The following is a 19,315-nucleotide window of genomic DNA, read 5'->3' on the forward strand; positions in this document are numbered from 1 at the left end:
AAGAATTCAAAATACCGAGTCCTCAGCAGGAGACCAGACCATCTGCAGAAAAGCCTTCTCCACCACACGGCTGATGTCCTACTAGCTGTTTTTGCATGTTCCCTTCTAATGAGATGACAAGAAAAAGCATCTACAGAGGGGCTGGTGAGAAGGTAGGGCACTTGCCTCGCACACAGCTGATCAAGGTTCAATCCCCATCAACCCATGTGATCCCCGAGCCCCTCCAGAAACATTCTTGAGCCAGGAATAAGCCCTGAGCACTGCTGAGTGTGGTCCCCAGACAAAACAAGAAAAATAAGAAGCATCCGCAGAGCTCAGGATCCAGTGTAGGAGGAGGCATGAGTATTCTGTGCTAGGACGCAGTGTAATTCTGATTTAGAAATGTTAAACTCATTTTGGATATTAAATATTTGTTGTAACTATAATTAGGTGATAGTAAACCAACAGTAAACACTTTTGGAAGATTGTTTTATATTACACAATAGAGTAAAAACGTAGTAAAGTTTCAGATACTTAAATGAGCACCAAACACTACAAAGTGTAACCAACATGGTTCTATTAAAAACTCTCTCCAACTATGGCATTCAAGGACAGTAATACAATACTTTTCTTTACAAAGCAACTAATATAAAAGCCTGCAAATGCCATAAATTCATTTATAGGCTATAATTTTCATAAAGGCATATCATTAGATTCTTTCAATTCTTTCCTGAGGTATTTCTGGGGTGTGGTTTACTTTTATTGTACAGCTGGATGCATTATCTTTGATCATCCTTTCCTAAAATGATTTTTAAAGACCTGCAAACAAATTTATTGCATAGGACACTATTCATGACATAGAGATCAGGAACTGCAAATATGTAGCATTGGAACAAGTCTTACAAATATTGCATTTTAAGAATTTGTTACATACATTTTTTACAGCTTGTCTCTTTTTTTAAAAAAAATTGAAGTTACAGCTAAGAATTAACTACGTACAGTGAAGCATTTCAGGAATGTTAGAGATTAGAGAATATGATGAATGATACAAAGGAAAAAAGCCATAATTCTTGCCGGCTATATATTGTATTGCCTGCAAAAGCAACTGTACATGTTGTGATCAGTTCATAGTTAAATATTTCTACTAATCTGTTTTGGAAGAGCATATGTCTTTCAAGGTCTCAAGTTCCTCTATAAGCTTCTTGTTCTGAACTTCCAGCACTGCAACACGACTTTCCAGACATTTTACATATTCTTTCTTTCGCCGTCGACATTCTTTAGCAGCTTCCCTGAAAAAGGGTAGAAGCAAAAGGGCAAACAAAACAGTTTTTTGCATGCTATTGACAAACAGACTGAAGTAAGCATAGCATATGTGATCATGGCTGCATTCCAAATCTCGGAACAACATTCCCAATTCCATTTCCAACACTAAAGCCAAACTGGATTCTGAAGGGTCACAAGTGTCCCTTCTACAAGTCCACATGGCAATTAGTAGAACTGCTGTTATCTCCTGCCTTGATTTAGAGTTCATAGGAAACAAGGTCCAAGCCAAAGACAATTACTCTGCTTTATGGCAATAAAGATCTTTGAGGGCCTTGAGTTCCTCAATGAGAGTCTTGTTTTGGTTTTCAAGCACAGCCACACGATTTTCAAGACATTTGACATATTCTTTCTTCTTCCTGCGACACTCCCGGGCAGCTTCCCTGGAACCAACACAAGGCAAATGACTACAAGAACAACCTCCCAGCACAATCCAGAGTGGCTCAATAAACATCTGCCCCACCACCCCCCGCCCCCCAAAAACACTCAACAATCAATCAATCCTAGGTACAGTTTGTACAAAACAATATACCAAACCAAACCAAGCACATGCCCTTTGATAAAATTACTCTAAGACAACAAGAACAACTTGAAAGCACAATCCATTCACTCAGCATTGGTTATAAATGGTGTTTTCATAGACACACACTGATAACAGTCACCAGAATTGTTTACAGTAGCCTAAAACAATAAGCCCAATCCCTCAAGTGGAACTGCCACAAAAAGATTTAGAGATCCTTTCAAATTCCCTTACATTTATTTTGGTCTACTAAAAGCCACATTCTTTACCACAAGCTTCATTTGACTAAAATTTATTAGAAAAAAATTAAACCTCCAAATTGGTAAGTGTTAATAGCAATCATCTGAACTCTTTAAGATTAAATCTCAGTAAAGCAAGTAAGAGTAATCATGACAGCAAGAAATAGTTTATTGGCTAGAAAACAATATGGAAAAATTAACAATAAACAAGTCATATACATTTTCATAAGCCAAAATAAAAGCGATTCTATTCCTGAAAATAAAAGAAGGGGAGAAGGGAGAGTACACAATACAACATCTAATGATTCAGAAAATTTAAGTCCAGGAATGTAAGGTGATCATATTTAAAATTATGAAAAGGAAACCACTGAACAACCCAAAAGCATATTTCAAAGCTCTCTAATCACATGCATCTCTATCCAATTTGCTGAATTTTAACGCATGGTAGTCCAGGCCCAAAGGAAAGAACAGACCCACAGCCAGAGCAAACACAAATAAATAGAAGAGCAGATTAGTCACTTTCATGTAAAACTCCACAAAAATCAAGGAATCTAACAATATTTCTCTATGTTTTTTCAGGTGTGTGTGTGTGTGTGTGTGTGTGTGTGTGTTTCTGTGTGTGTGTGTGGTGTATGAGAGGAGGGGGGAACATATCATCATTTAACTCCTCTATAGAATGACCCCACTTATACTCAGATGGCTTTATTTTGGAATATTCAACTGAGAGTAACTGCCTTTGGGGTACCCTTCACATTAAAAAAAAAAGCCTACACTGAAACATACTAGGAAACAAATATATTTTAGCAAAGGTTTGTGTTTAATAATCACTGCTGTCACTCCCAAGTGGGGATGATATACACATCATCATGATTGGCCAATTCTGATTTATTTTTGGGATATTTGAGTCTTACCACCCTAAAACAGTAACAACTGGTTATCGGTTTTCTCTGTGGGAGGCCAAAGTCAGCCAAAAAAGAGACCTTGAAATTCCAGTGATCTGCAGGTAAAGATCATTGTCTGCTTCCTAAGCCAAAACAACGCTACCATTCTGTGAAGTCACAAAGTTTTCAGAAAAATATTATATATGAATTACAATTTAATGAAAACAGGTTTACCCAAATAAATCACAAGGAAAATTGAAGAATACAATCAAGATCACTTAGAACTCTGCCAGCTTGGGAATATAATTCAACACTCTTCCATAAAGTAACTAAAACACACTTATGAATAAGAATGTTTTCATGATTTAATCACTATACTAAGTTCTAGATCTAGGAGGTATATAGCCATGATACAAAACAAACAAGCTACTGTTCAAATTTGTAGACCAGTGCTGTAGGGTATTTAAAAAGGCCCTCCCGTTGATCGTCGATTTGCTCGAGCGGGCCCAGTAACGTCTCCATTGGAGACTTTGTTGTTACTGTGTCTGGCATATCGAATACTCTCGGTAGCTTGCCGGGCTCTCCGAGAGTAGGGTATTTAATCTTTTAAATTAACCAATGTGTACTATTTATTATAAATATCCATTCTTTGTGTTTCCTGTACACAGATATTATCAGAGTCTAAAGGGTCTCCAAGTGCAAAAAACTTTAAGTCGGTGTTGCTCAAAGTAAGCACTGGAACCAAAAGGATGAAGAAGAGGAGGGCTTAAGGAGCAATGGGGGGAGCAATTTTTGTTTGTTCTCTTAACATGTTCATGATGGCATTGTTGATTCGTGTCAATTAAGCCACAGCGAAGTATAAACCACCAGCAGAGCAAGCCAGCATCAATGAGTCAGTAGACCATGTATGTGTGTGTGTGGGACCCATAGTAATTTTTTTCTGAAAAGAAGGAAGTAGACCAAATAAGTTTGGGAACCTCTGCTTTAAATAATCACACAAGTATATGACACTCAGCTATGGAAAACACCTGTTATTTCTATCAATAGATCAGTTCCCAAGCACTGCATTTACCAAGACAGAGCAACATGGAGAGGACATCTGTGGCAACGAGAACAAACTGACAGGGCTATAAAGAAATGAAAACTGTCAGTAGACTGATTGGTAGGAATATAATTATCCTTTAAAATGTCAGTCAAAGAATCAAAGAGAATGTTGAAGAGGTCTTTCTGTTAGTCACTGGAACGCACATCCTTCCAGTGGACCTAAATCTGAAGTTGACACTTGGGAGATGACTCAGAAGTTGGTGCAGAGAACAGGCCCCAGAGCAGAGACCGCTGACTTCATGTTCTGTCTGGGATGTGTAGTATTAACCCGCTTGTTACTTAACACCTTTCTGAACCTCCATTCTTCAAAGGATGATAATCAAATATATCCTCGTGTGGAATTTATGTGAGTTAAACAAACAGTAGATATAAAGCACTTAAAACTCACATATGGTACTGGTACTTGCTCACAGATATTGGTATATCTGTTAAGCAATAGATACCAATATCTGTTGAGCAAGTACCATATGCTGAGCATAATATACCATATGTTAAGTGTAAGACACTGAGCAACCAATAGTCACTTATCATCTGCTTTTCACTCACCTTGCTCTAAAGCTGAGATTTACAAAGCTAAAATAACCCTTTCTCAGAATCTTTGCAGTTAAGGATTCTATTTCTCTATGTCTTTAAGCCCACATAATGTTTTGGTCTAGGCTGGGCACAGCATGTAAAAAAGTGGTAGGGCATTTGCCTTGCACGCGGCCAACCCAGGTTCAATTCCAAGCATCACATTATGATCCCCAACACCCCCCCCCAAGCACCGCCAAGAGTAATTCCTGAGAGCACGAGCCAGGAGTAACCCCTGTGCATCACGAGGTATGACGCTCCCCCCCCAAAAAAAACAAAAAATAACAACAAAAAGAGAAAGTGGCTGCTCTATTATCACCTAGCTGAGTACTAGGCCAAACCAACTAAGTGTAATTTTCTAGAAGACATTAGCATAACAAGGAATCTGCCTAAAGGCACATTCCTTAGAATGAATCCCCATTGTGGTGTGACTCAGGACTATTTCTAGTCAATGAGTGAAAATTGAAAACTGCTGGGTTGTCCAAGGAAATGTTTTCAGAGCATAAAAGCTCAGCTAGCCCCACTTCCTCTGCCTGTCTGATGCAAGGACGACAGGTGTGGCTGCCAGACTGTGGTCCTCAGAAGAAATGTCAGATGCTGAAGATGACAGCAGGGAGGAGGAGCAGACCGGATCCTGGATGACGCTGGTAGTTCTTTGTTTTGGCTGCACATTAAATCTGGACCAGCTATATAAGATCAAAATACCACCTACTATAAAACACAAAGAAAAACAAAAACAAAATACCACCTACAAGGCTAGGCCTTCATTTCCTGTGGTTATTATAGCCTGAACACAAATGCTACCCAATAATTGTTATTAGCCAATTATTCTTTTTTAGAAACCAAAATTCTTTTATTTTTCCTTTGGGAGATTGGCTATGTATGAGTAGGTAGTTGTGGGGCATGCTTATAGGATCTCACTACTGAATCGTTTGTTGTTTTTTGTTTATACCTGCAGCGCCGAGGGCTTACTTCTGGCTGTGTGCTCAGGGATCACTCCTGGCTATGTGCTCAGGGAAGCATATGTGGTGCTGGGGATCAAACCCAGGTTGGATGAATATAAGGCAAGCACCTTAACCCCGATAGAATCTCTCTGGTCCACTAGGTAATGTCTTCTCCATTTCACTTAGGTGAAACTGATGAGTTCCTGACCTAAGTAAACTGACCATTTTTAAAGGCTGTGTTGGGGATGTGGTTGGTGGCAGACTGCATGACTAGCATGAGCAAAGTATAGGGATCCAGTTCAGGTACAGCCAAAAATACAAGGCAAAACCAGAGACAGAGAATGCCTTACTGAGGAAAAGAAGGTGTCAAGGATCAATTTTACATCTTGCATTATCCTCACACTGAACTATTTCTAAACTGGACTTCACAATGTCCTGTGACATGAGAGTATTTATATTCATGTACATTCATAACTGCTGAGAGCAGCTCTGAGAACACTTTTAAAGTATCCACAGATCAAATTTAAATCAAATTCAGATCAGATCAAAATTAGAAATCTTTGATAACAAGATTTCCATAGAACAACTATGATGTCCTGTGAGCCCCTCCCTTTCAGCCCCTTTCAGGATCTGTGATGATGAAAAACATGAGTCCAATATGACTACATACATGGAACCTGGAACAATCACTGATAAAGAGGTCCACCTGCCAATGTTCCTATTTCTGGGAATCTGCTGAAGTATTCCAAGGTACCAAAAAAACTCCATCTAATAATATAAGCTTGGGAACAGCAGTCTAACATAAGAAGTTCTAGAACATATCAAGCTTCCATATTTAAAAGGCTATTTGGTAAAGTGAATGTAGCTGCCACTGTCTCACATTCGGTGAAAAAGGACGGCACTGAGCTCAGCACCCTTTCTAAATTTTAGAGACTCCTTAGTTAGGTTGATAATACCCAGTAAGTTAAATACTATTCTAAGTTTCTGATTATAGGTGAACACATCCAGTCTAAAATGTTCTCTTTTCTTACACTGACATTATTTAAGACAGGAATAAACTGATAAGACTTAGCAGAAAAACTATTTTATTTATTTTTAAAAAATCAGATCAATGTGCATCATTCTTTATAAGAATAATTAAATCATGAAATAATACTTAAGTTAAATTTGAAAAATGATTTTGGAAAACAGCATTTTTTGTAATAGGAGCTGTTCAAAAATAAAATTACAGTAACAGTATAAGAACAAAATAAAAAGGAATGAAATGTAAATAAATATCACTATAATCTCATAGGTATCTCCAAATGGTGGGACTGCAGGTAATCTTATATCTTTCTGCTGTTTTATACTTGTACTAGACTGGAATGTTTCAGAATAACATATGATTAACATAACAGGGGAAAGCTACCAAAAAAACTTCTTGCGAAAGACTTAGGGAATTCTTAACTCACACTAAAGTTTATTTTGCTTATAAAAATGCTTAAATATCAAAATGATCCCCAACTGCACCAAGTACAAAATAATTACTTAAAATAAAATTCTTCTATCATTACAAAAATTAACAGATCTTTTAGACATGACCTTACAAAATATAGGGATGTTTCCAAAGTTTATGAAAGAGTTTCAGGTTGAGGAACTCTGAGGATCAGGACCCTAGAGCAAAAAAGCATATAAAATGCCACATAACATTTAAGCTGGGAAAAATCCTTTCAGAAAAGTTAGCTCAACTTTTAAAGCCCCCGGGAAGAAAGAACATGTCCTAGGAAAGATTGCTACTTCTCTCGAGCAGTGTCTGACCTGTTTTTCATTAGCCTGAGTTCTCGTTTGCGTGTTGCTTCTTCTGCTAGTTGCTGGGGGCTGTGCAAACTTCCTGGTGAGGCAGCCATCACTACTCCCTGTGGCAAAGTAGTCGTTGGAGCTCGGATCTGGTACGTGGGCATATCACCAGTGGCAGCTGCAATGAAACGAAATATTATAAGCCTGCATAAGCATTTAAGCTTGAGACTACACATACATTTGACCTGAAAATGACATAAGAGGCAACCTTACTACTCTTTAAGATGTGAGCAGTACAGAACTCTTAGGTATCAAGGATCTTCAGCATTTGGAACACTGAACAATGATATTCAGCTCTATCCATGTAAGATACGAAAAATTCCCTGATCATTATAGAAAGGTGGTTTGTTTTAAATCCAGGGCTAAAGTGGAAAGGATTTTAAAGTGACAGTTCATTTAACCTAAAGTCAGTGGGGTGCTGATAAAATGTTAACCAGCTCTCTGTGGGGGGGAAAAAAAAAAAGAGTACTGACCTAGAGCACTTGTTATACTATAGAGTGGAAATATGTCTATCAGAGCCAATTTCAAGCTAACAATGTGATGTTATCAAATATAGAGTAGGAAAGACATACACATAGAGTAAGTAGAAATAGAACACCATTCAGGTAAGATACATGTAAATAACCTTATGAGCATAAATGAAGTAATTAGATAGGGTGAACTTTTAGTATTAATGCAATTTACATGTATATATACATATAGTTCAATTTTTAACAATGGCTCTTATAATTATCAGCTTGCAGAAATTCTGAAAAATCTACCATTGGTTCTAAGCAGTGGGAGCTGACAGCAGCACACCTTGGCAAAAATTCTGAGTATCCCTGGCTATTTTTCCATCCTCTGACTATTCCAGTGGACGATTTTTCTAAACCTTCTTCTCTTGCCTGAGACTATGACTGACTGTCTTTAAGTGCAACCCCTAGGGTCAGAAAAATGACTGAGGAACTGGGAGATGAACCCAGCTCAGTTATTTTCCATTTAAAAGCCAAATAAAAAAACAAAATAGGAAAGCTCTTTTTTTAACTGGTTTGAGAATTTTTGTCTTTTGGTGTCTCCATAGAAAATATTTTGTACTACTCGTTCTTAAGAAGTATTTTCTAATTATTGATAAACATAATTAAATACCAGATTTAGTATTTATGTAGCACTGTCCTCCCGTTGTTCATCAATTTTGTTCAAGCGGGCCCAGTAAAGTCTCCATTGTGAGACTTGCTGTTACTGTATTTGGCATATTGAATACGTCACGGGGAGCTTACCAGGCTTTGCCGTGCGGGCGGCGTACTCTCGGTAGCTTGCCAGGCTCTCCAAGAGGGACAGAGGAATTGAACCTGGGTAGGCCGGGCAGGCTGCGGGCAAGGCAAACGCCCTACCACTGTGCTATTTATTTAGCATTCAGAATGAATATAAAAATCCTCAGTGTTCCAATTGATATTTTAAAAATGTCTATCTTCAATAGCATCTCAGAAGAAACAGATGGATGGAAGCAATAAAACGTGTTTCTACCACAACCATTTTAACTTTGAGAATCTATAATACAGAGTTAACTTGATACTCTGATGAGAGATTACAAAATACATGAGCTTTCAAAACAAAAATGTCAAAAGATTTTTAATAAGGCTATAAATCCTATAAAAATCAGTCTGAAACAATGCCAATGAAAACGTCAGAGAACTTCCATATCTCATTAAAATACTGTACCCATTGAGTAAGAACTGAAGTTACATAAAAGAAAAACAATGACTTTTTCACTTAAATGGGATATTAGCAGTAAAAACAGTCAAGAAGTTTTAAAGGTTATTCAAAAACTCATCTTTTTCATCTTTTTGATGCAGGGGGGGTGGGGCAACACTCAGCAGTACTCAGGGCTTCTTCCTGGCTCTGTTCTCAGAGATCATTCCTGGCTGGGCTTGGGAATGGGGGGTGTATATCAAGTACAGAGATTGAACATGGGTTGCTGTGCACATGGCAAACGTTCTATCCACATAGTACAGACTATTGCTCTGGCCCTCAAAACACTCTGCTATGTGCTTCTATGGGGGAGGGATAAATGCCACATTTTACCCAAATGAGGCTCAAAATTGGTTAAAATAATAAAATAATTTAAAAACAAGGCTTCGGTGACCACTTATATAAAAGATCTCCCTAATATGAACAAGGAAAAAAAATGAACGTTCTTATTGCTTCCATATGTGGCACTGTCTGTAGCACTGTCCTCCGGCTGTTCATCAATTTGCTCAAGCAGGCATCAGCAACATCTCCATTGTGAGACTTGTTGTTACTGTTTTTGGCATATCAAATCCGCCATGGGGAGCTTGTCAGGCTCTGCTGTGGGAGCAAGATACTCTCGGCCGAGCCGGGTTTGATTCCTCCACCCCTCTTGGAGAGCCTGGCAAGCTACCTAGAGTATCTTGCCCGCACGGCAAAGCCTGGCAAACTACCCGTGACGTACTCAATATGCCAAATACAGTAACAAGAAGTCTCAAAATGGAGACGTTACTGGGCCTGCTTGAGCAAAACTGACGAACAACGGGAGGACATGCCAAACACAGTAACAAGTCTCACAATGTTACTGGGCCCGCTCGAACAAATTGATGAACAACTGGAGGACAGTGACAGTGACAGTGATTTTAAACATCGTAGGATGAGAGAGAACAGAGTGCAGAACCACGTAGTTCTCTCTTCTCTTCACCCATATCGAGGGAAGAAGGTTATGGGATAATAAAGGTTGAAACAATGGAATGGCTGGAGGTTACACAGGCTTTCCAAAATTGGAACAATAGCCAGTGACGAATAAGAAGTTTTACATGCCACGTTGACACAGCAGGCACAGTGGAGGGATGTTCTTTCTAAACACTGCTGGCGAGTGTGGTGAAGTTAACAAAGGCACAGAGGGTTCCGTCTACCCTTCCTTTCTAGTTTGCCACATATCTGCTATATTGGGCACTGAAGAATTAACACAGAATACTCATAGAATAAACAAAAGTTACTTTAGGGGGTTGCACTGACTTTAAAAAAGGGTGGGAGAAATGGGAAGTGGGTGGGATCTATTTCACTGATGAAAAATAAGTTTATTATATCTTAGAATCAGAAATGGCTCTAAACTTGGCTCTTTCCAAAAGCTGAAAGTATCCTTTAAGGATTAACTGGCTTTAAGGATAATAGCAATTCCAAAATAAACATTTTCCAAATATGTGAGCTCATAAAAAAATATCACTTAAAAAATATCGCTTGGAAGGAAATGATATACTTAGATTAGTTCTGGGAAGTCACCTAACAAACTGAAATTTACCTAATTTTTCAAAAATAGAATCCCCTCCAACAAAAATCAGATTGAATTAATTAGTTCAAGTCTAATATTAGTATTGATTAGTAGGTATTAGTGAAACTTTCTGTAATATCACAAAGAATCAATATGATGATGTACTTCTAGTAGATACTGAATAATGTCAATGGAAGAACTCTATATCTTTAAATACATCCTTATTAGTAAAATATATTAGAGACATGTTAAAGAGAATCTCATTTTTTTTTTTTTTGCTTTTTGGGTCACACCTGGTGATGTACAGGGGTTACTCCTGGCTCTGCACTCAGGAGTTACTCCTGGTGGTGTTCAGGGGACCATATGGGATGCTGGGAATTGAACCCGGGTCGGCCGTGTGCAAGGCAAACGCCCTACCCGCTGTGCTATCTCTCCAGCCCCGAGAATCTCATTTTGAGGAAATACAAATGTCAAAACTTTGTTCTTGAAACAAGCTGTGAAAATGCTTTCATCTTAGTATAAGTTTGCAAGTATTATGACCAGTGGTATTTTAACGCAAATCTAGTAAGCAGGATTCTAGTGCAAAGAACTTTCTGAATTTCTTTTTTATTTTTAAATTATTTTATTTGGCTTTCTGGGTTCACACCTGGTAATGCTCAGGGTTACTCCTGGCTCTGCTCTCAGGAATCACTCCTGGCAGCGCTCAGGGGACCATATAGGATGCCAGGGATTGAACCTGGGTTGGCCATGTGCAAGGCAAACCTTCTACCTGCTGGACTATTGCTCTGGCCCCCTATGCAACATTTTTTGGTGACATACTTTTCTTGTGTTCTATTAAATGTCATAATTTTTATCCCACCTAACTACTGTACATGTCCAGGTTATTTTTTATTCTAGAATTTCATTGCATAAATTTCTAAAAATAAATGGGTTGTTGGTGGAGACTTTAACTCATGCCTGAAGAAAATGTCTATAATAATTTTATTCTATGGCCCCAAAACTTTAGACAAGTTAGGAATAGTATTTTTCTGCTTTTGGTTTGGGGACCACTCTCGGTTGTGCTCAGGATTACTCCTGGCAGTGAATGTGGGATGCTATGAAGTCCCAGGATTCAAAGTGGGGTTGGCTTGTTGCAAATGCAAGCCAGCACCCTATTCCTGTACTATCTCTCTGGTCCTGAGAAAACTTTTTAAAGCCTGGTATCCCCTTGAGTCTCACATGGTAAGGGGAATGAAATGGGTGATCTGTAAGTTGGTGAATGTACTATGCAGTTAAAAAAGAAAAAACTTCAGCCACACCTGGCAGTGCTTCGGGCTTATACTCCTGGCTCTGCACTTAAGGATCGCCTCTGGTAGGCTTGAGGGACTATCTAGGATACTGGGGATTGGCACCAGGTCAGCCACATGCTAGGCAAGTGCCTTATCCACTATACTATTGCTCCAGCCCCTATACATTTTCAACTTCCCAAGTTTTTGTTCAAGCCCATTTATACATTACCCTTCACCACGCTCCAGTGTCTAAGATAAGGAGCTTACTAACATAAGACTTATTAGCAATTACTTTTGTTATTACTATATGCTATTATATTAACATTATTAACAAGGCCCTACAAGATGTGAAATATTTGTTCAAACTGCCCTTAACTGATAAAAAGTCTTATTTCTGAATCTTCCCTCCAATATCACTCATCCCTCTAATCTGGTCTCTTAGAAGCTGAAAATTCTGGTTATTATGTGTGTCTAACTATCTAACTCCTGACATGAAAAAAAAATGCTTCAGGCTTAATAACAAATACTCCATGAGAAAAGAAATTCTGAGAACTCTCCATTTTGGTCATTAACTTCATACCTCTCTTTGTAAGCTTTAAACGCAGTACAGCAGGAAAAGCATGGGATTTGGAGTCTGGATTCTAGTCCAGCTCTGCCACTTACCAGCCATGTGACTTGGGGCAAGTTCAGTTTCCTCATCTGTAAAATGGGGATACAGTATCTTATTTAATACTCACAATAAACCCTGTAATGTATGTCAAAGTGTCTAGCACAGTGCCTGGCACATGGTAGGCATTCAGCAAATGTTAGTTCCCTTCCTCTTCCCTTTCTTAAGTTCTGAAAGACAATGTTCCAAATTATGCTTATACCATATATTAGTTAAAAAACAGAAAATATCCATAAATATAATTTCCCCAGGAGTCTCCCTACTAACAAACTTGGGGAATAGAATGATTGAAATGTATGACTCTTATTCTTTAAAAAAAAAACCTATTAACAGACTTTAAAACTCATATTTTTGTTATATACCTCCATAAAATAACATATTATCATCACTGAGAATAGAACACTGTAGTGGAAAAGAATCATGGTAAACCAAATGAGACAAGCTCAGTCATGTGGTACCGAAAAAAAGTCAAACGAGTAGGAAACGAAAAAAATCAGAAGCCCAGCAAAAGGCCTAGATCTCCACAGCTCCCATAGCGAAACAATTTTTAACTCCCCAGTGATGGTGACTGATTTACTCATTTACTGTGATCTCTGAGGTACTGAGCAAGTGACTGAATAAAAACACTGTAACAGATGAAACTCCTACTGTCATGTGTCAGTACAGTACTGTCATAACCCCACACACACACAACTAATTAACAACAGACATACCTTGCCCCTCATGTGAACAAGCCGGGGGCTTTTTGCTCCAGCGCCAGAGAGCTACGGGCATTTCAGTTTCCCTCTCTTGTAATTCTCTGTCTTACCATCATATTAGTGTTCCAAATGCCCCAAATCAGGCTTGTCCTTGCCAGTCATTTTTTTGGTATGGGAGCCACACCCAGTGGTGCTCAGGGCTCACTCCTGGCTCTGTGCTCCTGGATCACTTCTGGCGGGCTCGGGGCACCATACAGGGGGTAGGGGATAGAACCAAGGTTGGCTGTGTGCAAGGCATGCACCCCTACCTGTTATGTTATCACTCTGGCCCCAGTCTGGCATTTTACATAGACAATAAAACTTCCCTCCTCTATTGTTCCACAGTTTCCAAGAAAATAATATTCTACACAAACATGATTGTTTTGATGTTAAACATTTTCAAATTTCTTACAACTATCAGAATGCATATATACATGACATAGAAACAAGGCATTACCTAAATTTACACACAAAGAGACCTTTCCCGAATTGTTTATTAACTGAAAATCTTTGAGTTAAAATTTGCAGAGGGAATGGAGAGATAATACAGTGAGCAGGGCGCATCCCTTGCATGCAGCAGACCCAGGTCCAACCCTTAGTACCCATATGGTCACCTGAACCATATCACCCCCAGGAGTGATCCTTGATCCCAGAACCACAAAAATTAATTTATAAAGAATTTTTGAAAAATATGTAAAAGAAATTATGAGTACTGGCATGTAAAGCTCTATATTCTATGAAAATAATAATATTCTAGGGAAAAATCCAATTTTCACTTAAGAAGATGCTAACTTCATTTTGTGTCTGAGCAGAGTGCAGTATATATGATAACTCATGCCACACGGGCATTCATTTCTCGGTGTTATGTGGTCTTTTTTTTTTTCCTTAATTTGTTTTTTTTAAGTGTTCCCTGCGCTGCTCAGGGCTTTCTTCTAGTTCTGCGCTCAGGGATCACTCTTGATAGTGCTCGGGAAACCATATGCATTGCCTGGGAGTGAACTAGGCGAGCGACATGCAAGGCAATTGCCTTAATCCTTGTACTCTCTCTCTCTGCCCCTTGTGTCCCACTTGCTAATTTTGTGAGGTTGGAAGAGCCATTAATTTCCTCTCATCTGTGTTTCTGTTGTATAGAAAACAGATATTGGATGGGCTAGGAATACACCAGTGAGAATGCAGGGGAAATGGACTTGGGTGTGAAAGTCTGATTTCCTGGGTGAAACTCTCCCTAAGGAGAAAAGATACACAATATAGCAATGTAGCACTTTCCTCCCATTGTTCATCGATTTGCTCCAGCAGGCACCAATAACATCTCCATTGTGAGACTTGTTGTTACCGTTTTTGGCATGTGGAATACACATATATAGGATAACTATCCTCAGCTGACAGTTTCTTTAGCTGTCTTTTGGCAAATTTACCACACTTGAACCTTTGAACTATTTTTACCTTAGAGTTAACTAAAATGCAAAGTATTATCATAGTTATTTTATTAGGGAATATATTCATATAGGCAAGTAAAAGAAGACAAAGTTAAAAAATTATCCAAAGTAAAATTTCATTCAGATCTTTTCAACAATAGTGGGGAAACAGGATAAACCCAATTTCAGTCAAATCTTCCTTACACATTTAGAAATGTAGTGAAACATAAGGGAGATAACTGTTTCCACTTCCAAATATCATTATAACTTGTTTTTCTACCAACTTCAAAAGGCTGGTATAATCTGATCTAAATCATTCTTTCATGTGAAGATTTCCAAACAGAAGTTACTTCCAGTAATAATCTGTCACAAATATAAAATGCATCTTTCTTCTGACACATAAAACATTAACTGTGATACTCTTTTCCTAGTGTCAATATGTTGGAATACTCATTTTCAGCACTTCAGAAATTTTGGCTCATAATACTTAAGAGTATTTTTAGATTCAGTTTCAAAGACAATGAGTTAAGCGCCTAACAAACTTATGAATAGTCAAAAAATATTTCCAATTAAAGTTTAAAGTGGACTCAATATAATTAAAGATTTGAAAAACTAGATTTGCTTTTGTTTAATTAGATGACCCTACTAGTATAGTAAATGCCCCTAAAACCTTTATCCAGCCAGGCCAGTCATTATTGTTAGAGATTTTTCAAACTCTTAAGTTGTAGACTATTAATGAGTCATAAAGTCAATCTCATGGGTTCAGAATGGCATTCAGACAAATAAAAAAGGATGAAACAGGGGTTGGAGGGCCCAAGGACCAAACCAGAAGATGCCTGACTGGCAAGGAGCCGGCCAGCAGGCGCAAGGCTGAGTCAAGTCCCCAGTGTGGTGGCTCCGCCTGTGCCCACCTGTGCTGTGTTCTCTGTACCTGCAGCTCTGCAGTGACCCCAGAGACCAACAAATGATTTCTACAGTTAGGTGTGTGTGTGTGTGTGTAAGCACCGCACACAAGGGCAAGACCCCTGGGTGGCACAACTGATAAAAAGAAGCACCCCAATCAGCAGTGCAACCACCTGGCAAGCATCGGAGAATCACAGGGAAGGAGGGTGATTCTCCACACAAGGACCACAAGAGAAAGGGCGCAGTCCCCTCTGGGGAGCGTGCGTGCAAACCTTGGCAATTAAAGGAAAAGAAGGCCAGCTATTCCAGCACCACAACCAAAGGTGCAGGTATTGCACCTCCACATCATCACATCATCACTAACAGAGAGAAGGAAAACAAATAGAATGGGATAGTAGAGGAAAGAAAAATAGCTCACTTAGAGATTTTAAAACAGTAAGAAGAATCAAGAAGGGCCAGAGTGATAGTACAGTGGGGAAGGTGCTAGGCCTGCATGCAGCTGACTGGATTCGATCCCTGCCATCCCATATGGTTCCCGGAGCAGTGCCATGAGTAATTTCTGAGTGCAGAGCCAGGAGGAAGCTCTGAGCATTGCCAGTGTGGCCCCAAAACAAACACATCAAAACAAAACAGAAAAGAACCGTGGTTTTTGACCTGTTTTATATAATTCTAAGGCACACACACATACACACATGTGCACGCGCGCACACACACACCCATCTATATACCATAATAAAAAATTATCATTCATGGTCAGAAAGTTTGCAATGATGCAAATAAATCCACAGGACTCCCCAATACCCACTCTTAGCCCAGACTCAGAATCAAAGGCCAGGGTTCTAGGGGTACTCTGCTACACCTTCAAAAGACTAGGCGGTGGAGGCTCAGGGTGTGTCTCAGTAGTTGAGAGTCCCAGTGACTAGGCCTGGAGTTCAAGTCCCAGCACTGCCTGCATCACTGCAATGCTCCGGGAGCACCCCAGAAGTGTGCGGCACCCCCTGACATCACATCCAAACAAAAAAGGAAGGGGTAGGGAAGAGCACCGCAGGCCCTGTGCTTTCTCAGCCCCTAACGAAAATAAAGTAGAAAAAATGCTTTTTGTCTCATTTTCAAATGAAACTGGCAGATTTTCTAAAAAATTCCTTAAAAGGGGACAACTGGGGGTCTTGTGAAAAGTTTGACATTTTTGAATCAGCATTTCTGAACATTTTAAATTCAAAACAGTTAACTCATATGTCAGCATGGGTAAAATTATGGAAAAAAAATCTCTTCAAGGAGGGTACATTATTGTCCTTTAAAAAAATTATTACAATGAAATTATTACAATGTTCACTTACAAAGAATGCTTGAAATTTTTTTGTAAGTCTATGCCTCCAGCTTTTTCACCTTTAAATATTTTTGAGTGACTTTTTAAAAAGTTATTTATGATCCTCGTGCTTAGACCAGTCAAAGATGAACTAGAACTAAAGGCATACTTCAAAAAGAGATATAAATTAATAAAGCATAAGAAATACATATACAAAATGCCGTTTAGTTCTAAAACCTTTTGGTTTGAAGCCATCTCTATCTTTTAGAGCTTCTGTGATCTATAACACCCCTAAAACTTTTCTGTGAAAAAAAACAAAACCAACATCTTCCGAGGTAAGTTTTTAAAATAGCACACAGTCTTCCTTGCTCAACTGAACAGCACGGTTTCATCTGCAAAGAGGGCTGAGCCCCCCAACTCTGTAGAACTAAAACTGTGGCGGAGCTGTTTTTCAGATGGTCCTTCGTGAATTCAGCAGTAAACTGAGGACCGGCTTAGAAGTCAACCGCCTCCGCAGACACGCCGTTGCACGCACTGCAAGGCAACCAAGCCCAAAGCACTACCTGTCTCCAAGAGACCCGAGCCACGAAGAGCCTGAGCACCAACTGACAGCGTGCTCGCGGCGAGAGACGCGGCTTCCAGTCCAGCACTTCCCGGCCTGGACACTAGGGCGCGCCTCGACTCCCCGGTTCCCGGCGGCGAGCCCCGGGCAAGCGGGCAGACCCCGCCAAGCCCCCTCCGGCCGACACGTGCCCGCGCTCTGCCGCGCTCGGCGCCCACGTCCCGGGGCCGGACGGCGCGGGGCGGCGCGCGGGACACGCACCCTCCGGCGTTCCCCACCGCCCGGGCGGATACTCACCACCTGGGAAAGGTTAGAGCAAGGCGCACGAGAAAAGCTAACGCAGCCCGAGCGATCCCGGAGATAAAGCGGCCGTGGGGAGCTAGTTAATGCCTCTAAATCACTCAGCAGCGCAGAGGAACTGACTAAATCACAGCATGACTCGGGGCTGACGTCAATGTGCAGCTCGCTTGCAGTTTAACTTTTCCACTTCCCTGCCGAAACACGATTCCAGGAAATGCAATGACGTCAGCCCTTTGAACTCGGTTAGCGGAGGAACAGACCATTTTAAATAGAGGAGGAAAGAAACACAAACATCCCGAACAAGCTCGCTCTTCCTATTCTGTTCAGAGCTACATTTGCGCCCGGCAATAAGATCGGAAGCTTTTTTTGCCCCTTCTTTCTCCTCTCTCCTTTTCTCTCTCTTTGTCTCTCTCCTCTCTTCCGTCCTCTCTCCTCTCCCTCTTTTTTACAACTTGAACAATATATATTTTAACTTGTAGCTGCAGTAAGTTTGCAACAGGTCGCAGATGAAGTACCACTTTTAGCAGAGCAAAAGGCGGAGTGGGGTGAGGAAGGGGGCAGATCACTGCCTTAGTCCAGTAAGCAAATGTAATACCGACCAAAGAAGCAATCATGTAACACCGCTCCAGAAAGTACCGGGTATACAGAAAGATACACTAAAAGAAACTTCTTACTTCTCAGCTACTGGGGGAAAAAATGAATACCTTTTTGAAAATTCCAAAGTGGCCCCTGAAAGAATTTGTCTAAACTTCCAAGACTCTTTTGCAGAACTAATATAACCCCCTGTTTAAAATTCTTACCTGTTTCATCTCCTGTTACAGCCATGATGGGCTTCTGCATACAGAACTGTCTTGTTTCCCCTATCACAGGGCAATATAAACTGTTCCAAACTAGCAAGCAAGTGCAGGTTACTAGGAGTACTGACATCAGAATGACATCACTAGCCTATCAGGGCCATCAATTTGCTTTGTCATAGCAGAACTCACTGAAACCAAAGTCCTATTTTTAAAACGCTTCATAATAAATGATCTTAATGCTTTTGTTTCCCATTTTTCCATAAAAATCTATTGATATGGGTTTGGCAAAGAAAAGAAGAGGGGCTTCAACTGCATGAAAAAGTTACAGTGTTTCTTATGAAATTGTTTATGACTGTGTCCAAAGTTTCTAGGTCAAACAAAGGGGGCACAATAAACCCTACATATTTTAAGAGCTCCTAGGAGGAAAAACAAAGTTTACAGATTTAAAACAAAAGCAACTGACAATCAGCCCAGAAAGACACTAGTTGTTTCAGAGATACTTCTAAATTCATGAAGAAATACTCAGCCACCTTTGTTCACCCAATACATTTTTATTCCTTGAGCTATTTGCTACACAAGCATAAAATACGGCTATTCTCAAGGTGACAGAATTTGCTAATATCATTTGAAGGAAGTAGGTACTGAAATTTAAAAAACTCACTGTTCTAAAAAACAGCAAATATTATACAACATTTCTCCCTAATCATT

General features: G+C 39.7%; 1 protein-coding gene across 18 annotated transcripts in view; it reads right to left on the reverse strand.

Moving 5' to 3' along the window:
• Positions 1-539: 539 nt before the first annotated feature.
• The window catches only part of CREM (cAMP responsive element modulator), an 88,074-nt gene continuing 69,298 nt past the window's right edge, over positions 540-19,315 (reverse strand). For 6 of the 18 annotated variants that reach the window (XM_056131587.1, XM_056131572.1, XM_056131595.1 and 3 more), the window contains 3 exons: positions 12,584-12,619; positions 7,355-7,511; positions 1,127-1,682 (listed from right to left, as the gene is read on the reverse strand). In XM_056131587.1, the coding sequence (XP_055987562.1) occupies positions 1,538-1,682; positions 7,355-7,511; positions 12,584-12,619 (338 nt within the window). In that variant the 3' untranslated portion in view covers positions 1,127-1,537. Of the gene's footprint in view, positions 1,683-7,354; positions 7,512-12,583; positions 12,620-12,657; positions 12,758-17,807; positions 17,936-18,610; positions 18,698-19,315 lie in introns of those variants that run through there. The other 12 variants (XM_056131580.1, XM_056131603.1, XM_056131644.1 and 9 more) reach the window with 8 other exon arrangements.

This window comes from Sorex fumeus, unplaced genomic scaffold (genome assembly GCF_029834395.1).
Source record: "Sorex fumeus unplaced genomic scaffold, SorFum_2.1 ptg000007l, whole genome shotgun sequence".
NCBI classification, from domain to species: Eukaryota; Metazoa; Chordata; class Mammalia; order Eulipotyphla; family Soricidae; genus Sorex; species Sorex fumeus.